The 27,952-nt window shown below is 46.5% G+C and overlaps 3 protein-coding genes and 1 pseudogene across 4 annotated transcripts; 1 reads left to right on the top strand and 3 right to left on the bottom strand.

The window, feature by feature from the left end:
- Window positions 1–1,231: 1,231 nt before the first annotated feature.
- On the top strand, window positions 1,232–9,579 carry ZNHIT1 (zinc finger HIT-type containing 1). 2 transcript variants are annotated; one of them, XM_069947125.1, is made up of 6 exons: window positions 1,232–1,360; window positions 3,606–3,773; window positions 7,039–7,118; window positions 7,902–8,071; window positions 8,156–8,201; window positions 9,029–9,579. In XM_069947125.1, exons 1-5 carry the CDS (start codon window positions 1,339–1,341, stop codon window positions 8,175–8,177), a joined length of 462 nt encoding a protein of 153 aa, XP_069803226.1. In that variant the 5' UTR covers window positions 1,232–1,338; the 3' UTR covers window positions 8,178–8,201; window positions 9,029–9,579. The 2 variants fall into 2 exon arrangements, with proteins under 2 accessions (XP_069803226.1, XP_069803139.1); XM_069947038.1 differs by lacking the exon at window positions 9,029–9,579 and having other exon boundaries at window positions 1,234–1,360; window positions 8,156–8,388.
- On the bottom strand, window positions 9,184–9,833 carry LOC138786439 (olfactory receptor 8D4-like; annotated as a pseudogene).
- A 4,336-nt stretch (window positions 9,834–14,169) lies between these two features.
- LOC138786429 (olfactory receptor 5B12-like) lies at window positions 14,170–15,126 on the bottom strand. The gene has a single exon (XM_069963420.1). The coding sequence runs from the start codon at window positions 15,124–15,126 to the stop codon at window positions 14,170–14,172; it is 957 nt and encodes a 318-aa protein (XP_069819521.1).
- Window positions 15,127–24,047: 8,921 nt separating this feature from the next.
- Window positions 24,048–24,977, bottom strand: LOC138786421 (olfactory receptor 5B12-like). The gene has a single exon (XM_069963413.1). The coding sequence runs from the start codon at window positions 24,975–24,977 to the stop codon at window positions 24,048–24,050; it is 930 nt and encodes a 309-aa protein (XP_069819514.1).
- Between the last annotated feature and the right edge of the window lie 2,975 nt (window positions 24,978–27,952).

Here is a 27,952-nt window from a genome sequence, read left to right as displayed (position 1 = left end):
GGATGAATCTTCTGGTGGGCCCCAAGGATGAGTCTTCTGGTGGGCCCCAAGGATGAGTCTTCTGGTGGGCCCCAAGGATGAATCTTCTGGTGGGCCCCAAGGATGAGTCTTCTGGTGGGCCCCAAGGATGAATCTTCTGGTGGGCCCCAAGGATGAATCTTCTGGTGGGCCCCAAGGATGAATCTTCTGGTGGGCCCCAAGGATGAATCTTCTGGTGGGCCCCAAGGATGAATCTTCTGGTGGGCCCCAAGGATGAGTCTTCTGGTGGGCCCCAAGGATGAATCTTCTGGTGGGCCCCAAGGATGAATCTTCTGGTGGGCCCCAAGGATGAATCTTCTGGTGGGCCCCAAGGATGAATCTTCTGGTGGGCCCCAGGTACCTCAGTCAGACACTGGAGGTGGATGAAACAACATCCTAGTGTGAATAGGTTTATTGCTTTAGCTGGACATTGCTAGGTAGTCACCAGACATCGATCTATCCCTCCCTTCAGGGGGAATCAGACACGGGGACAGGATAACCCTGGAGCTGAGGGGGAGGCGGCGGACCCTCAGAGCAGCGAGCACCTGTTACCTGTGTCCTGGTGGGGTCCCTCCTATGGGATTGTGTGGAGGAGAGGAGTGCTCTGTGTGGTCGCCCCGCCCTGTGTCATCACATAGAGGGGGCGCTGTACCCCGCTGTCTCTGGTCGCCCCGCCCTGTGTCATCACATAGAGGGGGCGCTGTACCCCGCTGTCTCTGGTCGCCCCAGACTCGGGTACCAGACATCGGACACCTCTCCTGCGCTCTTTGCCGGTGTCAGGTTGTGTCCCATTGATTTGGATGGATCAGATTTTGTCTTGTGTCTGAGAACGCACTATGGGAACTGATGTGCTCCATCTTATAGCAAGATTCTTTCTGTTGCCCATAGCAACCAATCAGCTTCCATAGCAACCTATCACAGTTGCTATTTGACTAATTCTGAGAAAGAAAAGATGAGCTGTAATTGGTTGCTATGGGCAACTGGAAGTAAACGGATGATCAGAGTTTTCTGCAGGTGACGGATGTGAACACAAGGTGGCGCTGCTTTCATCCATCTCGGCCGCAGACAATCCTTGGTCTTTGCTGCCCTCCAGTGGCTGAGCTGCGTATCGTTCGCCAGTAGAGGACGCGCCGATCGTTTCTAGCGCGAAAGCCTGTCACGCGTGCGCAGATCGGGTCTATAGGGATTCTTGTCACGCGTGCGCAGAATGCTCATTTCGGGACTTTTCTGTTCGGAGCATGCGCAGTCTCATTTGTGAAATGTGAATCTCTTTGCGCACGCGCAGATTTTGGGACCGGGAACCGGCAGTGAGAAAACGGCATGCTGGAGAAAAAACCGTCAGGTGAGGCCGGTACCGGCAGGGGGCGACACACAGCGCCGGTATGAGGGGAATATTACCCGGGGTCAGGGGTCAGCGCCCTGTGTCACGTGACGGCTGAGGTATCTGAGCTCCTGATGTGTGATACACTTACAGGAATCCCACAAAGCAATACAGATGTGTGATACAGTGTCCTGAGCTTGTATCTAAGCCTATTGTATGGGATACAGTGCCCTGAGCTTGTATCTAAGCCTATTGTATGGGATACAGTGTCCTGAGCTTGTATCTAAGCCTATTGTATGGGATACAGTGCCCTGAGCTTGTATCTAAGCCTATTGTATGGGATACAGTGTCCTGAGCTTGTATCTAAGCCTATTGTATGGGATACAGTGTCCTTAGCTTGTATCTAAGCCTATTGTAAGCGATACAGTGTCCTGAGCTTGTATCTAAGCCTATTGTAAGCAATACAGTGTCCTGAGCTTGTATCTAAGCCTATTGTATGGGATACAGTGTCCTGAGCTTGTATCTAAGCCTATTGTAAGCGATACAGTGTCCTGAGCTTGTATCTAAGCCTATTGTATGGGATACAGTGTCCTGAGCTTGTATCTAAGCCTATTGTATGGGATACAGTGTCCTGAGCTTGTATCTAAGCCTATTGTATGGGATACAGTGTCCTGAGCTTGTATCTAAGCCTATTGTATGCGATACAGTGTCCTGAGCTTGTATCTAAGCCTATTGTATGGGATACAGTGTCCTGAGCTTGTATCTAAGCCTATTGTATGGGATACAGTGTCCTGAGCTTGTATCTAAGCCTATTGTAAGCGATACAGTGTCCTGAGCTTGTATCTAAGCCTATTGTATGGGATACAGTGTCCTGAGCTTGTATCTAAGCCTATTGTAAGCGATACAGTGTCCTGAGCTTGTATCTAAGCCTATTGTATGCGATACAGTGTCCTGAGCTTGTATCTAAGCCTATTGTATGCGATACAGTGTCCTGAGCTTGTATCTAAGCCTATTGTATGCGATACAGTGTCCTGAGCTTGTATCTAAGCCTATTGTATGGGATACAGTGTCCTAAGCTAGTATCTAAGCCTATTGTATGTGATACAGTGTCCTGAGCTTGTATCTAAGCCTATTGTATGGAATACAGTGTCCTGAGCTTGTATCTAAGCCTATTGTATGCGATACAGTGTCCTGAGCTTGTATCTAAGCCTGTTGTATGGGATACAGTGTCCTGAGCTTGTATCTAAGCCTATTGTATGGGATACAGTGTCCTGAGCTTGTATCTAAGCCTATTGTAAGCGATACAGTGTCCTGAGCTTGTATCTAAGCCTGTTGTATGGGATACAGTGTCCTGAGCTTGTATCTAAGCCTATTGTATGGGATACAGTGTCCTGAGCTTGTATCTAAGCCTATTGTGAGCGATACAGTGTCCTGAGCTTGTATCTAAGCCTGTTGTATGGGATACAGTGTCCTGAGCTTGTATCTAAGCCTATTGTATGGGATACAGTGTCCTGAGCTTGTATCTAAGCCTATTGTATGCGATACAGTGTCCTGAGCTTGTATCTAAGCCTGTTGTATGGGATACAGTGTCCTGAGCTTGTATCTAAGCCTATTGTAAGCGATACAGTGTCCTGAGCTTGTATCTAAGCCTATTGTATGTGATACCATCTACTAAGCTGTGTATCTAAGCTTGTTGTATGTGATACAGTCTGCTGAGCTGTGTATCTAACTATCATGTGTGATACAGTCCCCTGAGCTGTGTATCTAACTACCATGTGTGATACAGTCTGCTGAGCTGTGTATCTAACTATCATGTGTGATACAGTCTGCTGAGCTGTGTATCTAACTATCATGTGTGATACAGTCCGCTGAGCTGTGTATCTACCGTGTGATACAGTCCACTGAGCTGTGTATCTAACTATCATGTGTGATACAGTCCCCTGAGCTGTGTATCTAACTATCATGTGTGATACAGTCCGCTGAGCTGTGTATCTAACTATCATGTGTGATACAGTCTGCTGAGCTGTGTATCTACCATGTGTGATACAGTCTGCTGAGCTGTGTATCTAACTACCATGTGTGATACAGTCCGCTGAGCTGTGTATCTACAGTATAATGTGTGATACAGTCCCCTGAGCTGTGTATCTAACTATCATGTGTGATACAGTCCGCTGAGCTGTGTATCTACCATGTGTGATACAGTCTGCTGTGTATCTCATCATTTCTCCTGTAATGTATCTAATCCTCCTGTATCTCCGCCCCTCAGTTCGCTCTAATGACCCCTCCCAGCGGAGGGTCCTGGACTCGGCCACCCGGCAGCGGCGTCTGAACCGGCAGCTGGAGGCGCTAGAGAAGGACAACTTCCAGGACGACCCTCACGCCAACCTCCCCCAACTCAAGAGGCTGCCGCAGTTCGATGACGACAACGAAACAGGTGAACAAAGGGGGAGGGGCCAGTAATAATAGTTCCTGTCCTGTATGGGGGGGGGGGTCAGTAATAATAGTTCCTGTCCTGTATGGGGGGGGGGGGGTCAGTAATAATAGTTCCTGTCCTGTATTGGGGGGGGGGATCAGTAATAATAGTTCCTGTCCTGTATGGGTGGGGGGTCAGTAATAATAGTTCCTGTCCTATATGGGGGGGGGGGGATCAGTAATAATAGTTCCTGTCCTGTATTGGGGGTGGGGGGCCAGTAATAATAGTTCCTGTCCTGTATTGGGGGGGGGGGTCAGTAATAATAGTTCCTGTCCTGTATGGGGGGGGGGGGTCAGTAATAATAGTTCCTGTCCTGTATTGGGGGTGGGGGGTCAGTAATAATAGTTCCTGTCCTGTATTGGGGGGGGGTCAGTAATAATAGTTCCTGTCCTGTATGGGGGGGGGGGGGTCAGTAATAATAGTTCCTGTCCTGTATGGGGGGGGGGGGTCAGTAATAATAGTTCCTGTCCTGTATTGGGGGGGGGGGGTCAGTAATAATAGTTCCTGTCCTGTATGGGTGGGGGGGGGGGTCAGTATTAATAGTTCCTGTCCTGTATGGGGGGGGGGGATCAGTAATAATAGTTCCTGTCCTGTATGGGTGGGGGGTGGGGGGTCAGTATTAATAGTTCCTGTCCTGTATGGGGGGGGGGGATCAGTAATAATAGTTCCTGTCCTGTATTGGGGGTGGGGGGTCAGTATTAATAGTTCCTGTCCTGTATGGGGGTGGGGGGATCAGTAATAATAGTTCCTGTCCTGTATGGGTGGGGGGGGGGGGGGGGGGGTCAGTAATAATAGTTCCTGTCCTGTATGGGGGGGGGGGTCAGTAATAATAGTTCCTGTCCTGTATGGGGGGGGGGTCAGTAATAATAGTTCCTGTCCTGTATGGGGGGGGGGGATCAGTAATAATAGTTCCTGTCCTGTATGGGGGGGGGTCAGTAATAATAGTTCCTGTCCTGTATTGGGGGGGGGGGGGTGTCAGTATTAATAGTTCCTGTCCTGTATTGGGGGGGGGTGGGGGGTCAGTAATAATAGTTCCTGTCCTGTATTGGGGGGGGGGGGGGATCAGTAATAATAGTTCCTGTCCTGTATGGGGGGGGGGGATCAGTAATAATAGTTCCTGTCCTGTATGGGTGGGGGGGGGGGGGGGGGGTCAGTAATAATAGTTCCTGTCCTGTATGGGGGGGGGGGTCAGTAATAATAGTTCCTGTCCTGTATGGGGGGGGGGTCAGTAATAATAGTTCCTGTCCTGTATGGGGGGGGGGGATCAGTAATAATAGTTCCTGTCCTGTATGGGGGGGGGTCAGTAATAATAGTTCCTGTCCTGTATTGGGGGGGGGGGGGGGTCAGTATTAATAGTTCCTGTCCTGTATTGGGGGGGGGGGGGGTCAGTAATAATAGTTCCTGTCCTGTATTGGGGGGGGGGGGGGGGTCAGTAATAATAGTTCCTGTCCTGTATGGGGGGGGGGGTCAGTAATAATAGTTCCTGTCCTGTATTGGGGGGGGGGGCAGTAATAATAGTTCCTGTCCTGTATGGGGGGGGGGATCAGTAATAATAGTTCCTGTCCTGTATGGGGGGGGGGGGTCAGTAATAATAGTTCCTGTCCTGTATGGGGGGGGGGGATCAGTAATAATAGTTCCTGTCCTGTATGGGGGGGGGGGGATCAGTAATAATAGTTCCTGTCCTGTATGGGGGGGGGGGGATCAGTAATAATAGTTCCTGTCCTGTATGGGGGGGGGGGGATCAGTAATAATAGTTCCTGTCCTGTATGGGGGGGGGGGTCAGTAATAATAGTTCCTGTCCTGTATTGGGGGGGGGGGGGTCAGTAATAATAGTTCCTGTCCTGTATGGGGGGGGGGTCAGTAATAATAGTTCCTGTCCTGTATGGGGGGGGGGGGTCAGTAATAATAGTTCCTGTCCTGTATGGGGGGGGGGGGTCAGTAATAATAGTTCCTGTCCTGTATGGGGGGGGGGTCAGTAATAATAGTTCCTGTCCTGTATGGGGGGGGTCAGTAATAATAGTTCCTGTCCTGTATGGGGGGGGGGGGTCAGTAATAATAGTTCCTGTCCTGTATGGGGGGGGGGGGGGGGGGTCAGTAATAATAGTTCCTGTCCTGTATGGGGGGGGGGGGGATCAGTAATAATAGTTCCTGTCCTGTATGGGGGGGGGGGGGGGTCAGTAATAATAGTTCCTGTCCGGTATGGGGCGGGGGGATCAGTAATAATAGTTCCTGTCCGGTATGGGGGGGGGATCAGTAATAATAGTTCCTGTCCTGTATGGGGGGGGGGGTCAGTAATAATAGTTCCTGTCCTGTATGGGGCGGGGGGATCAGTAATAATAGTTCCTGTCCTGTATGGGGGGGGGTCAGTAATAATAGTTCCTGTCCTGTATTGGGGGGGGGGGGGGGTCAGTAATAATAGTTCCTGTCCTGTATTGGGGGGGGGCAGTAATAATAGTTTCCTGTCCTGTATGGGGGGGGGGTCAGTAATAATAGTTCCTGTCCTGTATGGGGGGGGGGGGGGGGTCAGTAATAATAGTTCCTGTCCTGTATGGGGGGGGGGGGGGTCAGTAATAATAGTTCCTGTCCTGTATGGGGGGGGGGGGGGGGTCAGTAATAATAGTTTCTGTCCTGTATGGGGGGGGGCCAGTAATAATAGTTCCTGTCCTGTATGGGGGGGGGGGGGGTCAGTAATAATAGTTCCTGTCCTGTATGGGGGGGGGGTCAGTAATAATAGTTCCTGTCCTGTATGGGGGGGGGGGGGGTCAGTAATAATAGTTCCTGTCCTGTATGGGGGGGGATCAGTAATAATAGTTCCTCTCCTGTATATGGGGGGGGGGGGGGGTCAGTAATAATAGTTCCTGTCCTGTATTGGGGGGGGGGGGGTCAGTAATAATAGTTCCTGTCCTGTATTGGGGGGGGGGGGGGGGGGGGGTCAGTAATAATAGTTCCTGTCCTGTATTGGGGGGGGGGGGTCAGTAATAATAGTTCCTGTCCTGTATTGGGGGGGGGGGGTCAGTAATAATAGTTCCTGTCCTGTATTGGGGGGGGGGGGTCAGTAATAATAGTTCCTGTCCTGTATATGGGGGGGGGGGGCAGTGACATCCTCTCTATATTTCCCTATACATAGAGGATGGGTTGGTGTAGAGGAGAGCGCTGCTGCCATCTACTGTTCACAAACAGGAATAACAGCTCGGCTTTTTTTCTTTGAATTTCCACTTGATTAAAGGTAAGAAAAAGAAGAAAACGCGAGGAGATCACTTCAAGCTGAGATTCCGCAAGAACTTCCAGGCTCTTCTAGAAGAACAGGTGGGTGTCATTACCCTGCAGGGGGCGGGCTCATAGCTCCTCCTATCTGTATCACCCTGCAGGGGGCGGGCTCATAGCTCCTCCTATCTGTATCACCCTGCAAAGAGCGGGCTCATAGCTCCTCCTATCTGTATCACCCTGCAGGGGGCGGGCTCATAGCTCCTCCTATCCGTATCTCCCTGCAGGGGGCAGGCTCATAGCTCCTCCTATCTGCATCACTGCAGGGGGCGGGGTCATGACTTCTATCTGTATCACCCTGCTGGGGGCAGGCTCATAGCTCCTATCTGTATCACCCTGCAGGGGGCGGGCTAATAGCTCCTCCTATCAGTATCACCCTGCAGGGGGCGTGCTCATAGCTCCTCCTATCTGTATCACCCTGCAGGGGGCGGGCTCATAGCTCCTCCTATCTGTATCACCCTGCAGGGGGCGGGCTCATAGCTCCTATCTGTATCACCCTGCAGGGGGCAGGCTCATAGCTCCTTATATCTGTATCACCCTGCAGGGGGCGGGCTCATAGCTCCTCCTATCTGTATCACCCTGCAGAGGGCGGGCTCATAGCTCCTCCTATCTGTATCATCCTGCAGGGGGCGGGCTCCTAGCTCCTTCTATCGGTATCACCCTGAAGGGGGCGGGCTCATAACTCCTCCTATCTGTATCACCCTGCAGGGGGCAGGCTCATAGCTCCTCCTATCTGTATCACCCTGCAGGGGGCAGGCTCATAGCTCCTCCTTTCATTCTGCAGGGGCGGGGCAGTTTCTTCTGATCACATGTCTCTGGTTTCAGAACCTCAGCACCAGTGAGGGTCCCAACTACCTGACGGCCTGCGCGTCCCCCTCCGGCTTCCCTCAGCGTCACTTCTGCTCGGTCTGCGGTTTCCCCTCTCATTATTGCTGTGTGTCGTGCGGGGCGCGGTATTGCTGCGTGAAGTGTCTGGGGACGCACCAGGAGACCAGGTGAGGAAGCTCCGCCCCTTACTCCGCTTACTTTCCTCTCCCTATGGGCCCTTCATTAACCCTTTGCTGCCTGTTGTTTTCCAGGTGTCTGAAGTGGACGGTGTGAGGAACGGCCGGCGCTGTATATTATGTAAATAAGGAGACTTGTAGGATGTATCTATGTATTAATAAATCTTCATTATCTTGTGTATATATGTTATGTATCCCTCCTTTTATTGGACAGCTGGTTTATATATATATTATCCACTACTGGACAGCTGATGTATATATATCCCTCCATTATTGGACGGTTGGTGTGTATATAGGAGGGGGATGGAGCTACAGTATATAATGGGCGGGGGGGGGGGGGGATTTGGCTGCAGTATATAATGGGCAGGGAGGAGGGGGATGGAGCTGCAGTTTATAATGGGAATGGAGGAGGGGATGGAGCTGCAGTATATAATGGGAAGGGAGGAGGGGGATGGAGCTGCAGTACATAATGGGCAGGGTGAGGGGGATGGAGCTGCAGTACATAATGGGCAGGGAGGAGGGGGATGGAGCTGCAGTACATAATGGGAAGAGAGGAGGGGGATGGAGCTGCAGTACATAATGGGCAGGGAGGAGAGGGATGGAGCTGCAGTACATAATGGGCAGGGAGGAGGGGGATGGAGCTGCAGTACATAATGGGAAGAGAGGAGGGGGATGGAGCTGCAGTACATAATGGGCAGGGAGGAGAGGGATGGAGCTGCAGTACATAATGGGCAGGGAGGAGGGGGATGGAGCTGCAGTACATAATGGGCAGGGAGGAGGGGGATGGAGCTGCAGTATATAATGGGCAAAGAGGAGGGGGATGGAGCTGCAGTACATAATGGGCAGGGGAGGAGGGGGATGGAGCTGCAGTACATAATGGGCGGGGAGAAGGAAGCTTGTTGTTGCAGTACATTGCAGGTGAGTAAGAGGGTATCTTTTCCTGTGTAGTAATCACCCTTGTATGGACCCCTTATGTATGAGCACTGATCCAAGTGAAGCAGTTTTGTGACCTGCAGTCCAGGTAGAAATCTAGTGGCCGTATGGTACAGCAGGACCTTGTGGTGTGGATCTATACTGTTGTGGTTTGAGTTTTTCCGGAAACCTCAACAAGGAACCAAGATGGTCACCATGGAGCCAACCCCACAGAACCAGGTGAAGAAGACAGCCAGTATGTCACACTGGTGAGTGCCCAAGCAGGACACCTTCAGCAATGGAAGCATGTCGCAGAAGTGCTCCAGGAGACTCAGTCCACAGAATCGCAGATGGAACACGCAACCGGTTTGCGCCGCTGCCTGCAAGAAGCCGATGAAAGTGGCGAGAAGAACCAGACCCAGACATTGCCTCCAGTTCATGATCAAGCCATAATGGAGAGGATGACAGACTGCGACATAGCGGTCATACGACATACTGAAGAGTAAGAGCGCCGCGGTGACCGCCAGGCTGGCAAAGAAGAAGAGCTGCAGAGCCCAACCATTAAACAACGGAAAGCAAGTCGGAAAGCAAGTCGGAAAGCATCTTGGGCATCACCACCGAGGAGAAGCAGAGGTCAACCATGGAGAGAGAAGACGAAGTAGTACATGGGGCTGTGGAGGGTGCCTGAGCAATGCACTATAGCGATCATGCCGATGCTGCCCACTACGGTCACTGTGTAGACCGCCAAGAAGAGTGTGAAGAGGAACGGGACCATCTTCTCATTGTCTGTTGGTCCAGAGAACAGGAACGATGTTACATGTGTCTGGTTGTTGATGTCCATTGTGTTCTGTAATGATGGAAAGGACAATGATTGGGTAGGGTTCTTCTTTTAAAAGGGGGATTCCCATCTCAAACATTAAGGTGTATCCACAAGGTAGCTACAAATGCCTGGGGCCCTCACCTGTCTGGAGAGCTGGGGTGTGAGGACCACCCCAGTCTGCATCGACCAAAAGCTGATCTATGGGAGTAACAGAGAGAGCCAGGAAAGCAGCCGAGCTCAAGACGTTGGTGGAGAGGACTGTGCACGAGCCTGTCCACATCTCCGATGCACTATATCAGCATATTGAACAGATGAGCATCTGGGCTCCTGCATGTGTATGAACGGTCTTTACTAAGTAGAAGAAAAAAATTTTTGTATTAGTTTACAAATTTAGACCAAACCTAACCGAATAAAACCTTCTGTACCTATAGTGGTGGAGCATCTGCTGAAGTAGCATTGTGTCTCCTGGGGCGGTGGTGCATCTACTAGGGTGGCGGTGCGTCTGCTAAGGTGGTGGTATGTCTGCTAGGGTGGTAATATGTCTACTAGGCTGGTGGTTCAGCTACTGGGGTCCCATTGTCTTTGCTGGGATGTCTACTGGGGTGGCTGTGCGTCTGCTGAGTTGGTCTATTTTTGGCCACTAAAGTGCTGTAAGGAAAAAAGGTGCTACTGCTGTGTGAAAACCTGGAGGCAGACCTGGGTGAGAGTGGGGGAGGAAATCCCACCCGCTCCATACTGCTGGCCTGTGACCTAAGCAATAAGAGACATTTGGAGGCACCCAGGAAAGCTGCTGTAGAGAGGACTGTGAGCCCCTTGGGTGATGCCCCCCATCTGGGGTAGGACAGGCTGTACTAGGGCTATGGTGATGGTATAACTATTGTGTTGTATGAGGTGCTGGGCAAAGGGGTCAGAAGATTTCTTTTATGTTCTATTTCTTATTTTACCCTGTGGTGTCTCTCGGTCTTCCCCAGAATGTAGCGTCTCTCGGTCTTCCCCAGAATGTAGCGTCTCTCGGTCTACCCCAGAATGTAGCGTCTGTCGGTCTACCCCAGAATGTAGCGTCTGTCGGTCTACCCCAGAATGTAGCGTCTGTCGGTCTACCCCAGAATGTAGCGTCTGTCGGTCTACCCCAGAATGTAGCGTCTGTCGGTCTACCCCAGAATGTAGCGTCTGTCGGTCTACCCCAGAATGTAGCGTCTGTCGGGCCACCCCAGAATGTAGCGTCTGTCGGGCCACCCCAGAATGTAGCGTCTCTCGGCTTAAAAAGCTTAGATTTTCTTTTATTGATCAGATTAAAAAAAAAATAATAAATTGTACATTGTTATGGGGATGGTCATCTTGCATGGGCGGTTTTTGACAGCATTTGGCAATATATTTTATGGCAAGCCTCATGGACATAGACGACAATTGACAAGACCTGTCTCCTTAAGATGAATGTGAAACATTACTGAGCGCGCTCTGTGACCTGTGATGAGGTCATCCCACAGGGAGCCGCTATCATACGCTCTGCATCATACATTCACACTGATATCGGTCATTGGGGGGGTTCAGATTATTTACTAACTGATCAATACAACAGCGTTTATTGGAAGTTTAAAAAAAAAAAAAGTAAAAAAAAAAATATTTTAAAAACATATCCCCTAACAACCTCCTAATTTCCACTTTTTAAACATAAAACCTAAACAAAACAAAAAGTATAAAAATTCATCATATGATCACAAGTCAGAAAAAAAAAAGAAAAAGCAATGTCGCATCTAAACTAAATTGGCCCTGATAAAACCCACATGTCACGACATGACAAAAAAGATTATTCCTACAGCCCCGTAGACGTAGTTGTGCATGGCTGTAATCGTACTGACCGGGAAGATGCAGGGAACGTGTCAGCTACGGGGAAAAACAGAAGTCCTCAAAATCTGCCCGTGATGAGAGTGCTGTTGGAGATTTTTTTTTTACTTTTTTTTTTTTTTTTTTACATTTCTATTTTTTTTACGCCAATTATTTTACATTTTACTCTATTATTAATAAATATATATAGTGGGAGTGGTGCAGCCAAAGCAATGAGACAAGTTGTATAAGGGGAAGCAGGTCATACACTTGGCTTGTGCTCGGAATATGTGGATGAAGCAGCCATCGAATTCCCACAGCCCTCAGATTCTGGATCTGTCAATAACATTGCAGTATACAGGACCATGGCTCATGGATTTCTACAACCTACAGCAGAGAGGACTCTCTCAGGACTCTCTCAGTACTCCAAAATTATCAGGACCTTTTTATTACAGACAATGGTCAGGAGTGGAGTTTTCCAGTTCGGAGCCAACTGAGGAAACACTATGGACAGATATGGAAAAGAAATCATAGATCGCCAGAAATGTATGCGAGCGGTCGGACTTGATGAGAAAATGGCATAAGACGGAAAGACTCTGGTAATGGATGAGGTATAAAATAATGTGAATATCATCAGAGACGGGGACATGGGAACCAAACCTAAATGGGGTACTGCAAATCAAGGCAGAAGGGGTCCATAACACTGAGCCAGCACCGCCCATACAAATATCATCGGAGAGGGGGGAAACGGGAACCAAACCTAAATGGGGGTACCAAAAATCAAGGCAGAAGGGGTCTACAACACTGAGCAGGTACCCCCACCTGAGCCAGCACTGCCCATAGAAATATCATTGGAGAGGGGGGACACGGAAACCAAACCTAAATGGGTTACCCCAAATCACGGCAAAAGGGGTCCACAACACCTGAGGCAGCACCAATAGACAGTTTTTAATTTGGTGGTTTGGGAAAGTTTGAATCGACAAGATTATTATAAATTTTTTTGGCCATAATCTCTAGTTTTTATTTGTATACAAGAAAATTTTTCACCACTTATTAATTCTTTTCTGAGATATTTAAAAAAAAATTGCAATCCTAATGTTTTTTTTTTTTCCTCTTTTCATTTACGCCGAGACCTATGTGGGAAGAATATTGTTATATTTTATTAGATCGGACAACTCTGCACGCTAAAATGTATTTTTTAACATATTATTTTTATAATAGGAAAGGAGGTAATTTAAACTTTTTTTTTTTTTTTTTTTAAATATTTTTTAAATTTTTTTTTTTTTATCCTTTTTTTTGTTTGTTTTTACGGTTACATATGCAATCATTAGATTGCATATACTGATTAATGCTATGCTATAGTATAGCATTGATCAGTACTATCGGCGATCTTCTCTTTGAGCTTGCCTGAGGGTAGACTCTATCAGAAGATGGCTGATCAGACAGTATGGAGGTAAGGAGATCTTCTCGGCTTGTCTATGTAAGTGATCGGGGCCTCCGCGGTCCCGGTCAGTCAGTGCCAGATGCTTATCCTGTTACTGACTTTCTTAAACTTCGCGATAGCTCTGCATCGCAATGTTTTAAGGGGGTTAATGACAGGCAGCTGTGATCGCACAGAAACGGCCCCGCACACGTTAAATCCCCTTCATGGCCACATACGTTTATGTATATATAAGTTCCTGCTGTATGGGGCATTGGCAGCAGGAACGTATATAACCTTATTGTGGATGTGAAGTATACATACATTAATTTGCTAGCATTGTAGTCAAGACAAAATGGATGATGAGATTATCGGGTGATTATCTCGATGGAAAAATATTTAATTTAAAATAAAGTGTCAATCGTGTTACAATAACAATACGGAAAGTCAAACCAACAAAACGGAGTTCAGGTCCTCGATTCAACAATCCAGGATAATCGTAGACTAAGAAACATGTAGATGGTGCAACTTTATAGCTGTCACCCAAAATCCATGAAGATACAGCTGACCCCCGAGGCATCCAGGTGTGACAGGGAGGGGAAGCTAGAGAGACGCCTGCATTTGTTTTGGATGTTCTCCTACATCCTTTGCTAAAGCGGTTTTTCCTATTTATAAAAGTCCCAGGATGAAGTCCCTGCCTTTTTTGTGATGTCTTCCATCCTCTTGTTTTCTCCCTGACTGATCTTTGACAGTGGTGGTCTTCTAGGGGCCCCGTCATGTAGATGTCATGTTTTCAGCCTCTATGTAATGGTTGCCTCGTGCTCTGTGAGTTTGTCGAAAAATGGAGCTTCAGTTGAGCATTCACTCCACCACAATAGTGCACCACTTTTCACCCATCAATCTAGTAGTAAATGTCGTGCCCCTAAATTGGGCAGTGAAACATAAGGATCATACATTACAGAGTACACGCAAAATATTAGGCATTATACATACTTCAGGTTTGTCAACAGCAGGTTACCAGATTACTCAATGACCTAAAACCAGTTTTACCAAAGGAGAAGAGAGTTCGAAGATTGCAGATAGTGGGGAATGGGGCATCTGAAGACTATTCCCTTATGGAGTTTTCTGGTTGACAAGTTTTAAAGTTTTCTTTGTTGTTGCTTTGATGAGAACCCTCTTCACCTCCTGGTTTCTCATACTGTAGATGAGTGGATTCAGCATAGGCGTTATCACCGTATAGAATACAGAGACCACCTTGTCTCGTTCACCAAAGTCACTGGTGGGAGATCGTAGATAGACAAAGAAGACGGAGCCATACAAGATGGAGACTGACATGAGATGAGCAGAACATGTACTGAAGGCCTTCTGTCTTCCCTCAGATGATTTTATATGGAGGATGGAAGAAACAATGAATGTATATGAGACCAAAATGGTCAATAAGGACCCGATGCCACATAGGGAAATAATGAAAATGGTCACCATGTTACAGGTGAAGGTATCCGAGCAGGACAGCCTGAGCAGTGGAGGGACGTCACAGTAGAAGTGGGTTATGTGGTTGGATCCACAGAACTCCATACTGAACGTGCATCCAGTCTGGGCCGATGACTGTAAGAAACCAACAGTGAAAGAGAAGACGACAAGACACCAGCATTTTTTCTTGGTCATTATGGAGACATAGTGGAGGGGGTGGCAGATAGCGGCGTATCTGTCATAGGACATGCTAGAGAGAAGGAAAGCCTCTGTAGCTGCTGTGGCTGCAAAGAAAAAGAATTGGAGAGTGCATCCAGTAAAGGTGATGGTCTTCTTTGTAAAGATAAGGTCCGATAGCATCTTAGGAGTTATGATAGAAGAGTAGAGGAGGTCTACCATGGACAGATAACGCAAAAAGAAGTACATAGGTGGGTGGAGTTTGGGGGTTTTCAGGATAAGAGTCACCATGCCAACATTACCGACTACTGTCACCAAATAGACGTTCAAGAAAAACACAAAAAGAATAGGGACCAGAGTGACCTCATCAGTCAGTCCTGAAAACAAAAACACTGCTACGTGGGTCCTGTTGATGGTGTCCATTATGCTAAAGTTCCTGTGGAGAGTAGATACATACAGGTTGTAAATATCAGTAAATCTAAAGTAATCTCTTCAGTGGGGGTGCACAACCACCTTGTCTGGTCTGGGGACCAGGTTGTATCACTCCTGAGGACTATCATTAAACATGTCAGGGGCTCCCATCTACAGAAGTCCCAGAAGATGCTGCTCGGATCATATTAAATATGGACTCCTATACTAATAGAAACATAGAAGATTGTTGGCAGAAAAAGCCTCCCTTGTCCATCATGTCTACCCTTATATTATTTTCTTTATTATTATATTAGGATAGATATAATCTTAGGATAGAACTTTACCATTCGTCACTGCTTGTCTACTGGAATGGTCTAAGGTTTCCTGCTTACGCCTCATGAATCTCCAAAACCGCTGCTAGTGTGATATAAATGGTGAAAAGTAAAACACATAGTGCAAGACCAACGTGACACCAGGCGTATGTAAAATTCATGAAAGTTACAGAGCACAAGGTACATTCACTGACCCTGAGCTGTCTGGGATTTAAAGCAGAAGTCTGGGCTTTGACTTTTTTCGGGTAGATGGTGGCTGAACATTGCGGGCTCAGACTTTTTTTTCCCAAATAAGTCGGAGAGGAGGTGGCTAAACATAACAACATACACCTACCTCCTCGGCTCCAGCACTGGGGTCAGCAGTCCTCTGCTCTGGTTCCTGATCCCCCGGTGGTGGGGTTCTTCCTTGGCTGCTGACTAGCTGAGCAGACCTGAAATGTCAGGATCCTGGTCCCCTCTCAGACCAGGAAGCGGCCAGGGGACCAGGAACCATAGTGGAGGACAGCGAACCTCAGCGCTGGAGCCAGGGAGGTAAGTGCATGTTGTTATGTTTAGCCACCTCCTCTCCAACTCTTTTGAAAAAAAAAAAAAAAAGTCTGAGCTCGCAATTCTCCTTTAACCATATGTCTTAGATCACATAGTGCACAACCTACCCACCACCGTTTAGAGGTACTATGTTCTTCCACCGCAAATCTACTGCATGCATCTCTATTGTGGAAAGGAAGAGCTAAAAGTATCTACAGATGAGGAGAAGAAGATTGGTGACTTCTAAATCGGAACAGACTGGGCTCGTTGCACCACTGACTGCTCCTCCTCTATAAGATCGACAAAAATGGGGTTTGTCCTTGACCAATGTATGAAGAGGATGATTAGATGGATCAGGCAGACTCCATCCACCATCAGTATTCTGCGTCTATATCTTGGTCTTGTATATTGATATCTAAGGCTACAGCTGATTATTTAGTGAAACGTTCATGCAATGTGCACAATACATATTTACCATAAGTAGGGCACCTGTACTCAGAATGGAATCGTCATGTCCAGGTATGGCCGGATAATCATTACCGGAGTGATGTGAAGCCATATGCAGTGTTCTCTTAATCAGGTGTCATTATCCTCTATATCTCCCCCTGTATATACAGCAGTAAGGCGTCCTAGGAGATGGAACCTCTGACCCTCTGGGACATCACTGATAATTGTACAGAGACTTGTTACTTGGGATCGTTCAGTACCTCTATAATGGCAATATTCTCTTATTTCCAAAGTTATACGCCTCAGGCAATGATCCTTTTTTTTTCCACTCGTTTTTATTAGGAGTGGCATAATAAAATTTACATGGACAAGAATCTACTCGTCTTGTCTGTTACAAATGCACATTAAAAAAAACATGAAAAGTAAAATAGGCACGAAGACCTTGTCCAGGATAATGTCCTTCCAGGGTAATCGTGATATCAACCAAAACTTACAGTAAACAAAGGAGTAGCATATAGCAGGCATATAAGGGGGGAAGTGTTTCATCAACCGTAAAGAACAACATTAGGTAGTTGTAGGAACATCGGTTTCAGGAATGAGCGTCAGGGGGGAACCACAGCAAGAGTTCCAGACTCTTCCAAATTTGGCAGGGCAACCTCTATGTTTAAAAACTATACGCTCGTAGGATACTACTGAATTAACTAAAGATATCCACATGGTAATAGTAGACGGTCTTTTATCAATCCAAAGTAATGCAATAGCTTTGACATTCTGGTTGGTCCACACCTCCTCACTCAAAGCTCCAAAAAGACATATTGTAGGATCAAATTTTATTGTTTACCAAGGGTGTGATTCCAATATAGTGTCATAGGTGTCATCAGACATGGCAAGGATATGCTCTTGCCACCTGTCTACAGCCGGGAGAGGAACGGAGGCAGCTTTCATGCTTCATTTCTCAGCCTCCACAGGTGAATTTTAAAAAACACTGTGCACCCATCAAATAACCCCCGCAATCTGGCAGGATAGGACATGAAATATGGAAGCTGGAGATCACGTAGCTTGGCCTTGATTGCAGTAAATGTGGCCCTGGTTTTCTGTTAAGCGGTGAAGTCCTGGGATGGCAGAGCTCCCAGAGCCAGCGCTCGGTGGATGAGCACGGATCGTTTCCTTCAGAGCGCTTCGGGAGTCCCAGGATTTGGACGTTGTTCTGCCAGAGGCGGTTCTCTAGATCGTTTGCACTTTGGGCCCAAAGAGGCAAGGTGGGCCAGGAGTGGCGCAGCAGCATCTTCAAGTTGGGATACCTGCTGCTTTGTATCACGACCCTCTCCCATAGCTTCTGCATGTGTTGCCGCAGCAAGCCAACATCGGTCTTCACTTCCTCCAGTTTCCCGGTCAGCGAGGTAGTGGAGGTATATATGGCCTCAAGAAGTTGGGCCGTCACTTGTGCTAGCGTGAGCTCGGGTTTTTAGGGGCTGTGTGGTTGCCATCTGTGTGAGCACAAGGATGGTCCACGCTCTGCTGTGGAGGAGGCCTTGCAAAGTCCTTCAGCTTGTCGGCAGCTAGGGTCTGTCGGGTGCGGTTCATCTTAGCCCCGGGGTGTTTAGGAAGCTGGCAGGACACTTTGGGGGTAATGGTGACAGGATTTCTGCAGGATTAATCCCAACAAAGGAGCGGTAAAGCTGGATCTCTCTTTAGGTGTGTCTACTCATGGCAAGCTCCGCCCCCCAGGCAATGATCCTTACCATCCTTTTTTTCTCCTTATTAAAGTTTAGGAACCAGACCAAGAGGAGCCTAATCATAATCCTTACTTAGAGGCATGGGCTGATCTGTGGCTTTGCTGCCCTATTCACAGCAAGCTGCAATGCCCTGGGTAATCTGATGCCCTTCTACCAGACAGCAGGAAGTTTTTCAGCAGTTTGCTCTACAGAAGCTCATCTGTGAGATTGGACTAGATGGGCTAGCCTTCACCTCCACATACATCAATGAGCCTTGGCTGCTGATGACTCTGTTCCCAGTTGTTCTCCTTCTCCTACACTGTGACTTAGAGTGGTGAGAGCTTTCTGTAAGTGCCAAGACAATGTTCTAAGCTTCTTATCGTATGTAGATATAATGCTTCCTTGTGATCTCAGTTGTGGTGAGCGCTTCCTGTAGGGCTTTTAGCGTCATCCTCTACAACCTTCTATTTTTGGGCTAATTTTTCTTGGGCGACCTGGTCTGGAGTCTTCTACTCATGTAGATGATCTTGCTAACGCTGTATGGATTATTGACAATTATTGTCCAAACCAGTTGTCCAATCAGCATCTAAAACCTTCTATGTGAAGGGTCAAAGGGCTCTGTTGACCCGGGGACTGGTTAAACCACACATAGAGACCAGACCAGAAGTAAGATGCTTCCTCAAGGATGCGCTTGTTTGCTCCCATTGTAGATCTGTGTCTGACAGATGCATATGGTTAGAACACGTAGAGCCGCCTATGGCTATACTGAGCTGGACTTAAAGAACCACAGAACTCTGTATCAATCTAAGTTCAGTTTACTTGACCCAAGGGTTGTCCCAGCGTTGTGGTCATATTATGGCTGGGTGATGCAGGTCTTCCCGGAGGAAGAGCAATTTTTGGGAAAGACGATGAGGGGTAAAACCCCCAAAACAGCTGTCTGGAGATGGGAAATCTTTCTTTTTGGAGAGATTGTTTGGCTTGGCATAAAATCCCCAGCCAATGTTCGCATGGGCACTAACCAGAAGTGCAGGCCGCCGCAGCGAGCGCCGCGTGCCAGCGAGCAGTGTGCGGGTTAATAGAGCACGGACGTCACTCGAGACATTGCGTACGGCCTTTCCTCCGTACGCAATGTTTCAAGCGACTACCATGCTCTATTAACCCGCACAGTGCTCGCTCGTGTGGGGGAAAGGGCCATTACGACCGCGTGGTCATCGACTGGTACTGAAGGTCGCCACTGCGAGTGCCACGTGGCAGCGAGTGGTGTGCAGGTTTTTATAGAGCATGGTAGTCATAATGTACGAATTGTGTTGGGGGGCTCGCTCCACGAATGTAATATTTTTCGCCCTAGGCCCAAGAATTTGCGTTCGGAGCACAGGGCCTTTTCGACTGCGTGGTCAACAACTGGAAGTGAAGGCCATCGCAGCGAGTGCCACGTGGCAGCGAGCGGTGTGCGGGTTTTTATACAAATATACGAGAAGTTTGTGAGGGGGGGCTTTCCCGGAGGTTTTGGTGTTTTTTCGCCCAAGGTCGGACCTCGTGTTCGACTGAGAACTGTCATTGGCAGCGAGCGGTGTGTAGGTTTTAGCACAGTAGTCTCATACGAGGTGTTTGGGGGGCTTCCCCCGAATGTAGTCTTAATATACGAAGTGTTTGGCGAATGTTTTTTTAGTCCTTTTCGACCGCGTCGGATGCACAGGGTGTTTGCAAGACAATTTATTTTTTATATATTTGAGCTATTTAGTAATGTACGACAATCTACAACTATATTATCATTTAAAAATACATAATTAAAATAATAGAAAATGTTAACAAAGTTTAAAATGGAAGTACGGTCCCTGTCAATCAATGTGTTTAGCCAATAGAATTTACACTTGGGCGTACCCACTAACGACCAAGGAACAACCGAACGATTTTTTATTCCACGGAAAAATATGTGAACGATGTACGAACGAGCAAGGATAAAAATAGGTCCAGGTCTCTTTAAACGATCAATAATTTCTTGTTCGTCGTTTAATCGTTAACTGCTATTCAACTGAACGATTATCGCTTAGATCCAAACTATCATCCGAACGATAATCATCCCGTGGAATAGGGCCCTTAGGCTGCATTCACATGTTCCGGGAAGTTGTCCGTGAGCAATTTTACAGCTTATTGCTTTCTATGGGGCTATTCAGATGTTCCGTGATTTCACGGATCCGTGATCCGTTCCGTTAAAAAGTAGGACATGTCATTACTCGGAACGGATGCACGGAAAAGATTCCCCATAGAAATCAATGAGGTCCGTGTTTTTCACGGATGTGACATCCGTGTTCATCCGTGAAAAACATGGATGTGATGTAATCAATGTAATTTAAAATGCTGTAAGACAGATCCGTGGAAAAAACGGACACTAATACAAAACGGATGCAAAACGGACTGCTTTGCACGGATCACGGAGGTAGCTGCCGGACCACAATCACGGACCGGGAAAATCACTGAACGTGTGAATGCAGCCTAAGGCTCCTTGACTGAGCAAGACTTGAAGGGACATGTCTTTGCTCAAGAGGTGTGAGAGCTATTTTGCATATTCTTTCTTCCCAGAATTCTCAGTGGAGCAGCAATAGTCTGTAAGTCTACACACATCTTTATGACAGGCTCTCCTTAAGGAGCGTCGCTACCCCTTTGACCCACATTGATGGACCTCTCACTAGCCAGCCAAATACCTGCTCTGCACTGATGAGGGGAAAACCCCCCGAAATAGCTCTCTGCAGATGGGAAATCTTTCCTTTTTGTAGAGATTGTTTGGCTTGGCATAAAATCCCCAGAAAATGTTCTAAGACTCCTTGACTGAGCGAGACTTGACCTGAAGGGACATCTCTTTGCTCAAGAGGTGTGAGAGCTATTTTGCAAAGACTTTTTTTTTCTTGGGAAAGACACGTAATAAAGTGTTGTCTTGGATTATGAGTATAGTTCGTTCCGGGGCGGCTCTTGTACTCCAAGTCCACTCTTTCCCATAAGAAATCACTGATCTGCAGACAATTGGTTCCACACCCCAAAAATAATGACTTTTTTTTTATTCTGAATAACATGCAGAACAGATGAAACAAACAATGAGAAGCAGCTGAATCTGTGATATATAAGTTACTGTACAGTATAGCAATCAGCATGTGGTATATAATGTATAGTAACTGTATAACCCTGATAACACAGCAGCTGGATATGTGATATATGTTACTGTACAGTATAGCAGCATGTGGTGTATAATGTATAGTAACTGTATAACCCTGATAACACTGCAGCTGGATATGTGATATATGTTACTGTACAGTATAGCAGCATGTGGTGTATAATGTATAGTAACTGTATAACCCTGATAACACAGCAGCTGGATATGTGATATATAAGTTACTGTACAGTATAGCAGCATGTGGTGTATAATGTATAGTAACTGTATAACCCTGATAACACAGCAGCTGGATATGTGATATATAAGTTACTGTACAGTATAGCAATCAGCATGTGGTGTATAATGTATAGTAACTGTATAACCCTGATAACACAGCAGCTGGATATGTGATATATAAGTTACTGTACAGTATAGCAGCATGTGGTGTATAATGTATAGTAACTGTATAACCCTGATAACACAGCAGCTGGATATGTGATATATAAGTTACTGTACAGTATAGCAATCAGCATGTGGTGCATAATGTATAGTATCTGTATAACCCTGATAACACAGCAGCTGGATATGTGATATATACGTTGCTGTACAGTATAGCAGCATGTGGTGTTTAATGTATAGTAACTGTATAACCCTGATAACACAGCAGCTGGATATGTGATATATAAGTTACTGTACAGTATAGCAATCAGCATGTGGTGTATAATGTATAGTAACTGTATAACCCTGATAACACAGCAGCTGGATATGTGATATATAAGTTACTGTACAGTATAGCAGCATGTGGTATATAATGTATAGTAACTGTATAACCCTGATAACACAGCAGCTGGATATGTGATATATAAGTTACTGTACAGTATAGCAATCAGCATGTGGTGTATAATGTATAGTAACTGTATAACCCTGATAACACAGCAGCTGGATATGTGATATATAAGTTACTGTACAGTATAGCAGCATGTGGTATATAATGTATAGTAACTGTATAACCCTGATAACACAGCAGAAGGATATGTGATATATAAGTTACTGTACAGTATAGCAACATGTGGTGTATGATGTATAGTAACTGTATAACCCTGATAACACAGCAGCTGGATATGTGATATATACGTTGCTGTACAGTATAGCAGCATGTGGTATATAATGTATAGTAACTGTATCACCCTGATAACACAGCAGCTGGATAATGCAGTAGTGTAGTACAACAGGCTAGATTAGAGAAGCAGGGCTGCTGTCAGAGGTCTGTGTGGTCACATGACAGCAATGGGGAAGGGGTGTGTGCTGAGCATGGACCAGAAAGTGAGAATCACAGAACTGTGCAGAAGGACAGTAACGGAAACTTTTCTGTACAGCAGTGTGTATAGCTGAGTGTGAGTGCAGGCACATTACAGCAGCAGTGTGTATAGCTGAGTGTGAGTGCAGGCACATTATAGTAGCAGTGTGTATAGCTGAGTGTAAGTGCAGGCACATTATAGCAGGAGTGGAGAGGATGGCAAACACAAGGGGTGACAGAGACTGCAGGGAACATGAAGGAATGAGCAGGACATATGTGGGCACATAAATGCAGCACTCTCTGTCCGGGGAGAGAGGGGTTATAGCTATGGAGAGATTACCTCCATAGTCCTGTCCCCTGATACAAGCCCCAGCCTGAAGTGGATCTGCTATGATTTGGAAGGTGAGGGAGACTTCCTGAGTCAGAGTACAGGGCTGTAGACCCCACTATGCAGACCATGCCCCTCCCCCACTCCCCCTCCCACCCAGTACAGGGAGCTCTTACACCAAAGCAATGCTCTTACACCAAGTCATAATTTTGAAAAACTGCTAGCTCTTCTTGCAAAACGCTCTCAATCCAAGTTACTCTTAAACCAAGGTACCACTGTACTTACCTTGTAATCCTCTTCCTCCTGTTGGTATTTCTAACCCCTTTTCCCTCTACTTTATGCCTATATAACAATTACTCTAAAGATGACTTTAGTCAATTATTATTAGTGCAGGAATGACAATGAGTACAGGGGTCACAATAAGCTAAGTGCGAGGAAATGTGCAAGACAGAATGTGTACGAGGCGGATGTGCCGAGAGCCACAGGGTGGACAGTGAGTGGGTGAATGGGGGAGAGAACTCGGGCTTTGCTGCAACATCTTGTAGGAACACTTGATGGAAGCAAAACTTTCCGGAATCCTCTATTTGCATTCTTTGAATGTTGATTGATGTTTAAACGAATAATTGAATTGATAAGATTCATGTTCGGTGAATCTTATTATGAATACACAGAATAATATTTGTCTACAGCTATTTGACAGTTTTATTAGACATAGAGACTAAAAGTTTCCATAAACCTTCAATGACCCTTAGTTATCTCTCTCATTCTCCCCATACACAAGAACATTCGGCATGGCTAAGCGTTCTTGTTTTCTCTGTGGGGACGGGAAAGCTGCAGCCAGAGAGCACTTGCTTCAGCTTATCTCACCTAGAACAAAGGAGTCAGATAGTGATTTTTCCCATCACGTCCAACCCCTATCTCCATCGACATCATCTGTCGGTGGACGATCATGAGAGCCCCATACACCCTATAGCAACAGCTGAACCTGCTATGAGTGGCAGGTATGGCTGTCAAAAGTATAAAGTGTTTAGGGACCTTTGAACCCACCAAGTTCAATTAGGGGAGAGAAGAGGTCAATGATGACGATGTACTAGGGAAGGGAGAGGATACATTTTCTATGAGTCTTATTCTAACTGACAACTTTTTATGTTCTCCGTGCTACTGTTGTCAGGAGGACCCTCTTCACCTCCTGGTTTCTTACACTGTAGATGAGAGGATTCAGCATGGGTATTATCATACTATAGAAGACTGCGACCACTTTGTCCCGCTTACCAAAGTCACTGGTGGGAGATCGCAGATAGACAAAGAAGACGGAGCCATACAAGATGGAGACTGATGTGAGATGAGCAGAACACGTACTGAAGGCCTTCTGTCTTCCCTCAGATGATTTTATATGGAGGATGGAAGAAACAATGAATGCATACGAGACCAAGATGGTCAACAAGGACCCGACGCCACATGTGGAGATGATGAAAATGGTCACCATGTTACAGGTGAAGGTATCCGAGCAGGACAGCCTGAGCAGTGGAGGGCCTTCACAGAAGAAGTGGGCTATGAGATTGGATCCACAGAACTCGAGACTGAGCACACATCTGGTCTGGGCCGATGACTGTAAGAAGCCGACGATAAAAGAGAAGAGGACAAGACACCAACATTTTTTCTTGGTCATTATGGAGACATAGTGGAGGGGGTGGCAGATAGCGGCATATCTGTCATAGGACATGCTAGAGAGAAGGAAAGCCTCTGTAGCTGCCAAGGCTGCTAAGAAGAATAATTGAAGAGTGCAACCAATAAACGTGATGGTCTTCTTCGTAGAGATAAGGTCCGATAGCATCTTAGGAGTTATGGTTGATGAGTAGAGGAGGTCCACCATGGACAGGAATGTCAAGAAGAAGTACATAGGTGTGTGGAGCCTGGAAGTTCTCAGGACAAGAGCCACCATGCCAGCATTACCCACTAACGTCACCAAGTAGACTTTCAAGAAGAACACAAAAAGTATCGGGACCAGAGTGACATCATCTGTTAGTCCTGAAAACAAAAACACTTCAACGTGGGTCCTGTTGGTGGTGTCCATCGAGCTCTAGAGAATAGATACATACAGGTTGTAAGTATCAGTAAATCTAAACTCAATATATATACAGCAGGGGTGCACAACCTTGTCTGGTCGGGAGGCCACACTGTCAGGTTCTATCACCCCCGATAGGGATCACACATATACACTACTCCCATGTACAGGAAATGGCAAAAAGATGTGGTAGATGAGTGTTCTATCTATAGTTATACCTATATACTGGTAACATGGAGCTGTGTACACTGTTCGTCACTTTAGAGGCAGCCAAAAGTGAAAAGTTACATTGAATTATGTTTTATCATACAAAAAATCCCCTACCAAACCCTTTTTTCAATAAAAATATATATTCTTAAAAATACTTATTACTGCCACAATTCTCATAACCGGAATATATTATTTACACAGCAGAGTTTTATGTAAAAACTAAAAAAAACAAAACAATTTTCATTTCATCCACAAAAAAAAAAAAAAATTTGGGCAATGTTTTTGGGGGTCATTGGGTTGCACAACTACCTGTTAAGCACAGTTTTTAAGGATTGGATACTCTCCGATGGGCTCCTCCGTCCTTGACCAAGATATAGAATTCTACCGTCCTCTGATCTCTGCCCAATGGATAGATGAAAGGATACCTGATGCGGACGAATCGCTGAGGGGAAAAGCAAATTAAATAGTGCAAGACCACCCTGACCCCCGGGGGCATATACAGGTAACAAAGCACAAGGTACTAAGAACAGTTACCGACCATGAACTGTGGGCCCTGCTTCTAGGGCCCCAGAATGGTGACCGATCGGCTTTGCACTATGTGATTGAATCACTGGCCTCTACAGTATAGAGAGATGAAGGGCAATGATCTGCAGACTAGGAGATCACTGACCGCTCCTCCTCTATAACATCAACCAATGGATGGTTTGACTTTAACCAATGTAAAAAGAGGACGATTCGATGGATCAGGCAGACTCCATCCACCATCTGTATTCTGTGTCTATATCTTGTTCTTGTATATTGATCTCTTAGGCTGCAGCTGATATTTTATTTCAGTCAAATGTTCCTACAGTAGATGGCCACAATACATATATGCCATCAATGGGCATCCCTGTGCTCTGGATGGAGTCGTTGTGTCTAGTTATGGCCAGATGGTCCTTACTGGAGTGACGTGGAGTCATGTGCTGTGTTCTCTATCAGGTGTCTGTATTCTCTATATCTCCCTCTGTATATACAGCAGTACGGCGTCCCGGGAGATGGAACCTCTGCCCCCCCGGGACATCACTGATAATTGTACAGAGACTTGTTACTTGGGATCGTTCATTATATCATCGCATCTATAATAGGAACAGTCTCTTATTCCTAATGTTATAAACCTCAGACTATGATTCTGGTGTTGCCAGAGATGTTTTTAATAAAGTTTAGAGGAAACTGGAGATGCTGGAAGAAGAGATCAAAGAGACAAAATTGTAACCCTAATAACGTAACATAATGAGCTTGTTCCTCTTCTTTGTACCTGGTTTACATTGTGCTTGGGATGTACACTCACCGGCCACTTTATTAGGTACACCATGCTAGTAACGGGTTGGACCCCCCTTTTGCCTTCAGAACTGCCTCAATTCTTGGTGGCATAGATACAACAAGGTGCTGGAAGCTTCCTCAGAGATTTTGGTCCATAGTGACATGATGGCATCACACAGTTGCCGCAGATTTGTCGGCTGCACATCCATGATGCGAATCTCCTGTTCCACCACATCCCAAAGATGCTCTATTGGATTGAGGTCTGGTGACTGTGGAGGCCATTGGAGTACAGTGACCTCATTGTCATGTTCAAGAAACCAGTCTGAGATGATTCTAGCTTTATGACATGGCGCATTATCCTGCTGAAAGTAGCCATCAGATGTTGGGTCCATTGTGGTCATAAAGGGATGGACATGGTCAGCAACAATACTCAGGTAGGCTGTGGCGTTGCAACAATGCTCAATTGATACCAAGGGGCCCAAAGAGTGCCAAGAAAATATTCCCCACACCATGACACCACCACCACCAGCCTGAACAGTTGATACAAGGCAGGATGGATCCATGATTTCAGGTTGTTGACGCCAAATTCTGACCCTACCATCCGAATGTCGCAGCAGAAATCGAGACTCATCAGACCAGGCAACGTTTTTCCAATCTTCTACTGTCCAATTTCGATGAGCTTGTGCAAATTGTAGCCTCAGTTTCCTGTTCTTAGCTGAGCGGAGTGGCACCCGGTGTGGTCTTCTGCTGCTGTAGCCCATCTGCCTCAAAGTTGGCCGTACTGTGCGTTCAGAGATGCTCTTCTGCCTACCTTGGTTGTAACGGTTGGCTATTTGAGTCACTGTTGCCTTTCTATCAGCTCGAACCAGTCTGCCCATTCTCCTCTGACCTCTGGCATCAACAAGGCATTTCCGCCCACAGAACTGCCGCTCACTGGATGTTTTTTCTTTTTCGGACCATTCCCTGTAAACCCTAGAGATGGTTGTGCGTGAAAATCCCAGTAGATCAGCAGTTTCTGAAATACTCAGACCAGCCCTTCTGGCACCAACAACCATGCCACGTTCAAAGGCCCTCAAATCACCTTTCTTCCCCATACTGATGCTCGGTTTGAACTGCAGGAGATTGTCTTGACCATGTCTACATGCCTAAATGCACTGGGTTGCCGCCATGTGATTGGCTGATTAGAAATTAAGTGGTAACGTGCAGTTGGACAGGTGTACCTAATAAAGTGGCCGGTGAGTGTATATGATAATCCATGTTCACACTCCCCCTATCTACAGCTCTGAATGTGAGGAACAGCGCTCCATCAGAACATGGGACGGGGTGCAGGGAGTTGATGATACTTACGTATTTCTTCCCGATCTTTCAACTTTACAACTTTTTGTAGTTACTATTTCTTACTCCAAAATTTTTGGAGCCAGTTGTCCAAAACTAATAAATAGATTCAATGTCTTAGATTTATTCTACACTTTTAT

The sequence above is a fragment of the Dendropsophus ebraccatus genome, chromosome 1 (genome assembly GCF_027789765.1).
Source record: "Dendropsophus ebraccatus isolate aDenEbr1 chromosome 1, aDenEbr1.pat, whole genome shotgun sequence".
In the NCBI taxonomy this organism is placed as follows: Eukaryota; Metazoa; Chordata; class Amphibia; order Anura; family Hylidae; genus Dendropsophus; species Dendropsophus ebraccatus.
This window is presented reverse-complemented; position numbering and strand designations above follow the sequence as displayed.

Bases quoted from the DNA above. Each gene is read 5' to 3' on its own strand.
- ZNHIT1 (XM_069947125.1), top strand. From the start codon at position 1,339: ATGCTGGAGAAAAAACCGTCAG. The intron at 3,774-7,038 runs GTGAACAAAGGG...ACTTGATTAAAG, and splicing joins CGATGACGACAACGAAACAG to GTAAGAAAAAGAAGAAAACG. The intron at 7,119-7,901 runs GTGGGTGTCATT...CTCTGGTTTCAG, and splicing joins AGGCTCTTCTAGAAGAACAG to AACCTCAGCACCAGTGAGGG.
- LOC138786429 (XM_069963420.1), bottom strand. From the start codon at position 15,126: ATGGACACCATCAACAGGACCCACGTAGCAGTGTTTTTGTTTTCAGGA.
- LOC138786421 (XM_069963413.1), bottom strand. From the start codon at position 24,977: ATGGACACCACCAACAGGACCCACGTTGAAGTGTTTTTGTTTTCAGGA.